This window comes from Pimephales promelas, chromosome 1, assembly GCF_988280905.1.
Source record: "Pimephales promelas chromosome 1, fPimPro1.hap1.1, whole genome shotgun sequence".
NCBI lineage: Eukaryota > Metazoa > Chordata > Actinopteri > Cypriniformes > Leuciscidae > Pimephales > Pimephales promelas.
In genome coordinates this window covers 39965103-39976151 of record NC_142769.1, presented here as the reverse complement: position 1 = coordinate 39976151, position 11049 = coordinate 39965103, and the positions used below count along the sequence as shown (strand labels likewise).

Genomic DNA, 11049 nt, shown 5'->3' with positions numbered 1-11049 from the left:
ACAGTATTTGTTCCCCGTCAGTACACCGGCGAAATCCCTCACATGTTTGTGTTTTGGGGGGAGAGTGAACCTGATGCGCTGTGGAACGCCATGAACCCCGCGTGTGATTGCAGTATCTGCAACGTCACGACGATGCTGCGCAACATCAGTCTGCATACATCGATAAAACACACCCGACCTGCACATTTTACAATGAGTGTGCAGATGTCAGTGGGTTTCATCCACTGGCATTTTACCAACGTGTACTGTACAGCTTGTACTAGTGTGTGTGAGTGACACTTTTACTGCACTGCAATGCTACGCGGATCAGTAGCACACACCATAGGCTACTTCTTGGGACCCCAGATCAGTGTGGTCGTGACTCGTGTCTACTTATTTCTAATAACCGACTTTGGGAATGTTTTCTCAAAGTTGCGTATGTGTTTTGCGCTTATTAGCAGCAGAGTCCGAGTCCTCTGGTCCAAATCAGCAGCCTAGCCTATGCGCAAAACTTCCGTATTCTAACAAGTCGCTAACAAGTTCTAACATCGCTTCCGGTCCAAAGTCGTTTTAGCCAAATATTGAGCAGTTTAGAGCTATTAAAGATGAGCATAACCAATGTCCACCTGATACCTAGAAACCGCCGTCAGTTCATCTACCGTTGACTGTTCGGCATAGGCTAGTCTATTTAATTAAACCCATAATAAGTTTGTGGTTGAATGAAATCCAGATCCCGTGTTCATCAGTTTTTAAAAACATTAGCCTGCCTGACAATGAGAACTCATAGCCATGAGATTATTTTTTTGTCCCTTTTTCGGATTCCCTCATTAGCCTACATATCGAGGATGTATTTTATTCTCTTTTCTAAATTTCTATCACAAGAATGTCTAAACACAACTCCCGCTATGACCGGATTACGTCAGTACCTAGTTGTAGGCTAAATGATTTTGGCTGCATACGTTATCTAAAGAAACTGATGCCCTGAAGAAATCGCCTCGATTTGAATAAGGTCGTATTGTACAGAACTAGTTTAGACTGGATCGCCCCCGCCCTTTCTTCTTCTTCTTCTTCTTCCGCGACCATACCCTCCCCCTGACGGACGAAAAGAGTCTTCTTTTTAAAAAAAATGTTTGAACAGGCAATCTTACATGCGCCGTAATACGAAAGTGACGTTCCTCAACAATTTAAAAAAAAAAATGAAAGCGCGAGTAGCCTAATAGCTCTAGTGAAGATGCGGACTTTTCTCAGCATCAGCATCTGCGTGCTGACTGGTTGTTGTGCCGGGCATGCGCGCGCGCGCTCAGGCTGTTAGCAGCACTCTTGTCAGTTCGAAGATGTATTATCATAATATTTAAGTATAGGCTAGTATATTTGTTAGAATGAATGTTTACACAGGTAAAAGCTGTGTTCTTGTGTATCGTAGCTCTGTCTGAACAAAAAATCTAAAATCTTAATACAATATTTTACAATAGCCTAGCCTACAGCTCACTTACCTCAATCTTCAGTGAGAATGAATTGGCATATTTTAGTAATGTGACTCCTAAATTAATAGAAAACACTATAATTGTAAACTAATCTTTACTCATCTGATCTACTTCTAAAGGGGTTGAATTGCTGGTTACTTTTGAACAGCCTACTTTGAGTAGCCTACATGAGGTCACTTTTTTTCTCCTTCCATTGTCTAATTTAACCTTTGACCTCAGCAGTCCAGAGAGAAGTGGTGACTCCAAATGCCAGACAGCACCAAAACTGCATAGTGTGTGCTTCGTTTTGCAATAACCCTTGACCTCTCAGATTCTCAGAAATCGCAGTTGTGTTTGTGTGTGTGTCAAGGTTGGGGTTTCCGAGACCTAAGCCTAGTCTGTGTATTGTAAGGCAGTTCACATGCCTGGATTTTAAATAATAATTAATTTACTGCCCATTCTTCTTAAAGGATTAGTTCATCGATCTCAAAATGAAAATGTCCTGATAATTTACTTAACCCCAATGCCATCCAAGATGTTCATGTCTTTCTAGAACTTTATAATAGCACAAATATTAGAGAGCCATCCTCAAACATGAGTGAATGATCTTGCTGCTTTGTGTGATTGTTATAATGGCCAGGGGCCCCCTGAATGGGCGTGTGTGCGTGCGTTGTTGCACGTGCATTGGTTTGTGCTAGTGGGTCAGTGGGTCTCTGAGTAACACAAGTTATAGCCATCATTTCACCGTCTAAGTTAACTATATAGACCCAATATTTTCCCGACTATGAGTAAACCATTTCTAGCCAAAATAACAATGAATTTGGTTACATACAATTTTTGCCAAAATAATTTGCAAGATGTATGATAATCCATCAAGTAAGTTAACAGTGATTACCGGTTGTTTGGTTTTATTTCTTTGACATGTTCTAAGCGTAGCCTGTGCGTCTATTCTATCAAATTAAATGTTTTAGCCTAGGCATCAGGGCTGTGTTAAAAACAGTTATATTGTGAAACAAAAAAACAACAAAATATTAACAACAGTGAAAAATGAATCATTTGAAATAACATTTCTAGTTTTAAAATGTCATTTAAATTTATTCCTGTGCTGACAGAGCTGAAATTTCAGCACCATTTCTCCAGTCTTTAGTATCACATGATCCTTCAGAAATCATTAATTTGCTGATTTGATGCTCAAGAAACATTTCTTATTATTATCACTGTTGAAAGCAGTTGTGCTGCTTAATATTTTTATGCAAACCGTGATGCATTTTTTTTCAGAAGAACAGCATTTATTTGAAATAGAAAACTTTTTAACATTGTAAAAGTCTAAATCAATTAATAGATTATTGCTGAATAAAAAAAATCTTAATTTCAAATAGCATACAAGCAATTTTAACCCGAAATTTAGCAGTGAAAGAGAACTGATTTTGGTTTATATGCACGTCCGCCATAAAGTCGCTCATACAGCGCACAAGTGCTGAACTGAGGTTTTTTTTTGGTGCCTTATTGGACTTGAACTGTCATATAGATTATATGTCAGCATGTCCGTATTTTGCGAATATCCTTGTAAACAGTCATTTATGTCTTCATTGAATGTAAACCATTGAGAAAGAAACCGCATGAGTATCAGTATATTAGATCCATGCATTTGGTCTTAAAGTGACAACTGTATAAGAAAACATGTTGTCATGGCACATTAATGGCAATCAAACAACAGAAGACAAAGAGAAAATTACTCACTGCTCTTGACTTCACTTTTGTAACTTTAATAAGAATAAATGTATATTTAATTTACACAGTGCAGATATGTGTTTTTTTACATTTAATACTTTATACAATTTATATTTAGTATTTAAGTAGCTTATTCTTATTTCTAGTGATTGGCGTTTTACCATCAGGTCTATTTTATTTGTGTCTGCTATTTCATCCTGTTGCTTGTTATTTAGTTTCTTTCTTATTTTATCACTTTTGAGTTGTCTTCAGTAAGCTTGTGAATTGTTTTGTTTTTGTTTTTTACTTAGGCTACATTTCTATTTTTGTGATATTGAAATTGGTTATCAAAAACTTATAAAAAATAAAAAACTTATTTAAAGCAAAAATAACAATAGCATGGTGTATAGCATGTTGTGAAATAAAATGACTCCTATTGTGATATAAGATTTAGGTCTTATGTGTATATTTTACATGCTTTTTATATTGATACATGAAGAAAAGGGATGTTCTAGGAGTTCTGATTCCTATCTTGTGTTTTTGACATAATCTGTCTCCTGTTTTAAATGTCATTCCTCGCAAAGTGTTGACTGACATTGAGAGAAAAGACTGTGTAGTCAACAAAAGTATCAAAAAGCCCACAGCATTTATAGATACAGAAGTCACTAAATTAATTTCAAATTTTTCTTTACAGTACCATCATTGATTAATTTAAATGCAAAAAAGGAATTAATTTGCATTAACATCTGAAATGTTGTTTTTCCTGATTATTCAGTGGCTGTTTGACTTTGAGCCATTTTGTAATACAGACTTTCTCTTGCTCTGTAAAAGTGCTCAATGTGGTTAATTATTTCTTCAAAAAAACATTAAATTATATGAACATTAGTATAGTCATAATTATATGATGCTATTAAGATATTCTACTAATTATATGATTTTATCATTATACTGATGTATATCATTTGTAATCATGGAATTAGTGCGACATGATTAAAAGGACTGCAGATTAGAGAGGATACAGAAGGGGCTAATATTCCTCACACAGCTTTTACTAGTAACTTATAAAAACAGAGCGAAATGAAGTGGGAGAATGAGGGAGAGAACTGGCAGGAAACCAACATGTGTTAATGGGTTGAATGCGATGCCATGTCCTCGGATCTGTCAGCTGCGCACACACTGCATGAATGGTGTTCACCCAGAACCGCATGGGTCAGGTTAGGTACTCCCACAGCAATGTGACCTTTTTGTGTCGCTTGTTTTAAATATCAGATTTTTATTCTGAGGGGCTTTAAGGTTAGGGGGGAAATGAAAATATTAAGTGTTTCTATTAAATCAAATAAATCAATGCTATAGTCTTAATCATTTATTAAATATTTCAAGAGAACAGGATTTGGGGTCGGGACTGATTGTAATCATTTAGCAGACGCTTTTATTCAAAGTATCTTAAAATATGAAAAAGTTATACTTTATTTTAAGATGACATAGTTCAATCAAGTAATATTAATTAACTATATACTATTAGAGTTAGGGTTACACTGTAAAAAATATTGTTGGTTTAACTTAAAAAATTAAGTAACCTGGTTGCCTTAAAATTTATAGTTCATTGAAATAGAAAAATGGAGTTAATAGAATGAAAGAGATTGATTTAATCACCAGAAACTCAAACTATTATGTTATCTGAACTACAAAAAATATTTAAGTTGATTTGACAAAAGAAAGAATGTTGTAATTACAAACCATGAAAATATTTTTTACCTGTAGTTACTTGTGTTTATGCATACTTTACTGTTATTACTATTGTAAGTACATGTATAGTAACAAGTAACTGCATCACCTTAAAATAAAGTTGAGTGCTCGACGGACTGCCAAAAAAAGTTAAAAGAACATTTTTGTAAAAAATATAATAGTTGTAAAATATATACAATGTAAAAAAATATTGTTGGTTTTACTTAAAAAATTAAGTAACCTGGTTGTTACTGGAAAAGGTGAGTTAATACAATGAAGGAGATTGATTTAATCGTCAGAAACTCAAAATAATAAAGTTATCTGAACTAAATAAATTATTTAAGTTGATTTGACAAAAGAAAAAATGTTGTGATAACAAATCTTGAAAATATTTTTTTTACAATAATACACATTTACAGAATTTGATTTCATTCTGCTTTCTATATACGTAATAGTAATAATTAAATCATGAGGTAAATTATTATTTTGTTGTATTGATAGCCGAAGTTATGTCTAATAAAACTGTGGATAGAAAAAGAGGCTTGATGGAACTCATATTTTCCAGTAAAAAATATATTTTTTACACATAGTTTATAATATTTATAATATATTATAATATTTAATTTTAGTATAAAACGGTCTATGCATGAAATTATATAGCTTTCTTTATATTTTAGGAAGTCATAATTTCTTTTAATTCCTGTTAATTTGGTGAAATAAACTATTGTTTTTGAGTGCATGGATTCCATTGTAATCAATATCCCTGTGCGTTTGTGTTTTGTTCCAGGATTTTTTGATTCTAAAAATAATCCATCTGTGGGTGTGTACCAGGATGCCCACCATCCGCCGCACACTGTGTCCACTTTCCTCTGGGACTCATGCCTATAGTGCCAGGGGCATCAACCACCCAGACACTACTGTCAGCATCGGGACACGGGGTCAGAGAGAGGGAAACCAGGAGAATTACAGAGAGAGATGGAGAGAGAATGTGTTTAAGAGGGAGGGCAGGAGGAGGAAGAGAGAAAAACAGGAACAAACCGGATTCTCCATCCTTTAGGAGACAGACAGACCGACGGGTCTGGTAGGGAGGCTGGAGGTTTGTTCTCCTTGAAAAAACAGACAGCAACTCTGTATTTTTTCAAAATCAGCAAGAGATGTAGAGGTGTCAGCAGATGCATAATGCAACAGGGCGTCAACTCGTAGCAGACCGTCAGTTAAGTACCACACACGTTTACAGTGTGTGTAATGGGGCGGTCTTTTTTTCTTCACAATCCATCATTTCTCTGTAGACCCCCTGCTAAGAAACTCTTTACACCAGAATGGTGTGGTAGTGTCTTTCACTCACTCTCTTTCTTGCCTATAGGAAAGTGAATATTTTATCATCAGAAACGGCCATCCTCAGACCTATTCATAGTTTAGTCCCTAATGAGTAATTCATTTGAGGCTTCTGCAAAAAATATGTATGCATAATTAATGGATTACGATCTTTAAGTATTCATGAGCCACTCACTACATGGGTGAAACACCCTCCAAGGTCCTTGTGGCTGCATGGTCTGAGATAAGTATTGAGATTTATATTTTAGATGTGTATTTCTAACTCCTGTTGTACTTAAATTAGCTTTGTAATTGATTATTTTCACTTATTTGCTGGACATCATGAGTGAAGCTAAAGTGTAGCCTAACTATAACTCTGACTAAGGTTCAACTTCTGCCTCCCTCATCCATCATCATCATAAAAGCTGCAACATTAGTCCTTTTTGATCTAATTGATCAATGGATAATGTCCAGTGTTTGAGCTTTAATTACACACATTTTTGTCTCTAACAATTCAATTTTATTATTAAACTTAAACATTTTTTAATGTATAGAGACAAATATTCTGTTTCCCTCCCATTTGTATCCTCCCAAAATTTTTCAATGTCATTAAAACATGCATTGATTCATTGTAGGTATATGAGTTCTGGAGCCAATGTTTCGGAGATTATGTTGGTTTTTGTGAAAAAAACAAACTTTTTTTTCGCACTTCAACTAAATGCTATGTATGAAAAAGCACTTTGCATCTTTTTAATCAAACGTTTTCTTTTACCTTCCTTTAACTACACTAAACCATCCTCAGTTGATGCAAACGAGTGTGCCATCATCGGGAAAAGTTTGTTTATTTACCAGTGTCAGTAGTTTGGGTGGCTTCACACTGCACTTTTACACTGTAACAGTGTTGGCCGAGGCATTCTCTGAATTCCGCTGTTTACTGATGTTGTGTGTATTTTTCCCTGAACTTGCTTGCGCTGCAGAGCTGTGTTTTCACACCCCAATGGGAAGTGCTGCATTGCTGCGACAGTTAATATTGAACCTTTATATCCCTGCGCCCCCGTCTGGTTATTTAATGCGTTGCATGTGAGAGAGCGTGTGTGTGTGCTCCTGCCTCTCTCGCATGCAACGCCGAAAAAAACTGAAAATAACTGTCTTGATGTTGACGTTTTTGCTGGTAAGGTGGATTTCGATTTAAAAAAAAAAAAAAAAAAAAAAAACTTGCTACGCGCGTTGACAAGACACAAATGATTTACAACGTGAAATATGGTGTCATGTGTTTTAATGCACTTTTTCTACACACAAAAAGACATTGTTACAGCTGTGAACTTGCATCTTAGTAGCAACGTAATCTTTATATAGGAACCTTACTTCAAGTTCCATCTTCATAAATCCTCATATAAAATTCTACACTATCACTTTACATGCAGCTTCATTTCTAATCATATACTCTATCTATAATCTAATAATCTGACTAAACACTAAACAACTCCTGGAGATGGACATTTCAATTCTGATATTTAATTCATCTAAAATGACTATTGTGATCAGATATTTCTGGAACACAAATATAAAATACAATTCAACATTTGAAAAAAACATATAGTCTACTGTGTAAATAATTATAATTAGTGTGTTTTATGATTTCAGAATATTTTGCAGTGCATTGTGCCTGGAGAGGAAACACTTACCCCTGTCTTTATTGCACACTTATGTAATAATTGACATTTAAACTGCAGAGTTTGTGTTGACTTTAGTCAGGATGTGTATTTGATACTCTATGCACATACTACGATGAAAGATAAAACGTGTGTCATGTGACACATGACAGGAACTATGTTTGAGTGTGTATTATGATGAGAGCAGGTAGTATATCCTGTAGGTATATAATGGTTTCTATATCTGAGTGCAGTGTTTACGTCAGGCTTTTTTTTAGCGCAGACTGCTGGCCGGCATGCAGTCGCACAGTGCCCTCTTCTCAGCCCTCAGCACCAAATCCTCCGTCTGAAAAATATGAGATATGACAAAGCAAAAGTGAAGCCGCGAGGTGTCTATCTCCAAAATTTCTGAAAGATGCTTCATTGACTAGATATGAACCTTTTTAATGTCTTGATTCTGTAATTGCTAAATTAACAGGGATTGACATTAAAGTCTGCATGAAATGGAAGTCGCAATAGTCTTTTCTTTGTTATTGTGATGTATATCTGAGTGAAATGGCTTCTCGAACAAGATTGGATCCCTGTGGTTTGTTACTGCAGTGATGTCATGTGAGTGACAGGTTGCCCCGCCCTCACGCCAGTAAAAACGTCATCAGAGAAGAAAAGAGATGTCGTCGTAAGTGGGAGGGAAAGTTATTTCGATTAAAGGCACAGATAAACCATTTATAATAAATACTGCAATATTCCACTACAGAAATAACAATTGACAACTTTGATTTCATGGTGACTTTTTATATTGAAGCTACACTGTGTGATTTTTACCCCCATCTAGCGGTGAAAAGGTATATGAGCATCCAGTGAATATTAGTTTCTGTTCCTCTCAATTCCGATTTCGTTTTAACTCCCACGGTGGCCAATGTAGTCCAAGATTAACATGGCTTCCAGCTCGACCTCGTTCATGAGTGTTAACTCAAACGTAAACGCGAAAGGCGAAGCTATAATTAACGGGTATGTCCCTCTTTGGCTAATGTACTTTTAAGATGGAGGGGCAACATGGCGACCGACATTAGACTTCCTTACCCGTATGTATTTTCAAAGGCATATTATACACTCACGAGAATACTTTATTACTTGAACGAAGTAAATGTACATTAATGAGCACATATATTTTTGTGTTAAGTGTTTTTGGCTAAGAATAAACTAAAAGAGTTACACAGTGTAGCTTTAAGGATTTTCAACCATATACTGTAACCATATATTGAAGGGGATCAGCAAATTATTGTTGGCTCTTAATTTTGTAATAAAATGAAAATGTTAAAGCTTAAGTTGAGAAGGTAAAGTTCGAATAAATGTTTCATTGTCTCTCACTGCATTAAAATATCCAAAATAAATATATAATTCATCAATATAAGGACATCACTTTCATCCCTGAGACTGCATTCAATGGTTTTAATGTCTCAAATGTCTCAATGTGATCTTACCCGTGAGTCTAAGTTGAAAGCTGTTTTCTTCAGGTCTTGCAATGCTCTCTGCATGAACTCGAAGGCATGACAATCAACGCATGGCCGGCCTATTAAAACAAAAGTAGGTAATGAATTCATATTGAACAGCAGCAGGGTTGATATCATTTTAATAACTATTTTTTGTTTTAAGTAGGAGGGGAAGTTATTTTGCTAAATATAAATATTATGAAAACCCAAAATAAAATAAGAAATGTTGGCAACTAGCTGAAATATGATTAAGCACACAAATTACTAAGTGTAAATAAATAAAAAAACTAATGCTGAAATAAAATAAATTACACCTAAATGGTAATGTTTTTATTTATTTATTTTTAAATGATAAAAGTAGGCTACATAAATACTAAGAAATTAAATTAAAATGAAAACTGCAAATATAAAAATAATAGCTAACCCAAACTGTTAATCAAAACTATACGTATATACTAAAATAGCACTGCTCCGGAAACGGCAATGTTGAGAAGACATAAAATGATAAATTGCTTGTCCTACACGCCTGTAAATGCACACAGTCTTACTCTCAGCGGGGATGACCGTCCCTGATTCCTGGGCATGAATGTGTTTGAAACAGATGAGCTGGATCAGCAACAGCATCACTGTCGCTAGTGCTCCGCTTGGCCTCATACTGTCGCCCAACATCGACGTAAACAATACCTGCGGAATAACAACAGACTCGACGCTTTGATTGTGCAATGGACAAAATGTTCTTAAAATTTACATTTCACCGTATGGCAGACGGTTTTCATAAAATCGACTAACAAATTGAGAAATACCTTACAAAATACAGACTAACAAAGCGAAAATAAGACGCTGTCGAGCATCATATTTTGTTTTATTTTACCTTTGTCTTTATAATTTTAAAATATGATCATTTACAAATACGATAACCGAAACACTCCAGTCCCACTCCTGTTAGGCTCATTAGTGCAGCTAATAAAAGCAGAGCTAATTTGCATTACCTCTGATAAAGCCAGCAGTACCGTTAGTCAAACCACCGCCCTCCTATTCGTTCAGGACGCAGTTTCGTTGCGAAGCGTCAATTGCGTTTTTGAGGTGTATTGTCCTTCGCGAATCACCGTACCATAGATGCCCATAATAAAAGCTAGAAGTCTTACGGCGGAGTCTCTATCGTCATCACAGTCGGCCATCTTGTCACAGGCAAGCTTTCTGGCGAGCGCTGTGGTAACTTACCTGTGTAAGATGAGTGATCAGAACGAACACTTATCTCGTTTAAATCTTGACGGATTTACACCAAACGGTTTGGTGTCTTACGTGGCTATTCTGAATGATTATTTATTGATGCACTTATTATTCATACGTGTACAGTGTCATAACTACATTTCAGGCATTTATAACAAACCAAACCGTTTGAAAATAGGTAGAAAATGTATGGTTATTTTAAAAAGTACATGCACGAAAGAGCGAGCTGCCTGTTACTGGCGGACGTCGACCCTATGCGTCGACCTCCATTTGCCAGCAGCTCGGAAGAGACTTCTACCTTTATTATGTATATCTATGTGTTTAATGCCCAGGCAACGTTTTTCTCTCTGATTGGCTACTTCTGCTCACATGGGTTTTATCCTTACTCGCTTTGAATGTAATAATGTAATAACATAAGTTTTGATTTTTATTGCGTTACTAATTAGGAACAGTGCAGGTTTTAATAATTTGTATTAGTTTTATTAA

At 35.6% G+C, this 11049-nt stretch overlaps 1 protein-coding gene across 2 annotated transcripts; it reads right to left on the bottom strand.

The window, feature by feature from the left end:
• Positions 1-7450: 7450 nt before the first annotated feature.
• Positions 7451-10455, bottom strand: nicol1 (NELL2 interacting cell ontogeny regulator 1). Of its 2 annotated transcripts, none has more exons than XM_039684003.2 (4): positions 10323-10455; positions 9882-10017; positions 9325-9413; positions 7451-8189 (listed from the first exon to the last, which is right to left on the bottom strand). In XM_039684003.2, exons 2-4 carry the CDS (start codon positions 10000-10002, stop codon positions 8118-8120), a joined length of 282 nt encoding a protein of 93 aa, XP_039539937.2. In that variant the 5' UTR covers positions 10003-10017; positions 10323-10455; the 3' UTR covers positions 7451-8117. The 2 variants fall into 2 exon arrangements, with proteins under 2 accessions (XP_039539937.2, XP_039539938.2); XM_039684004.2 differs by having other exon boundaries at positions 10205-10343.
• Between the last annotated feature and the right edge of the window lie 594 nt (positions 10456-11049).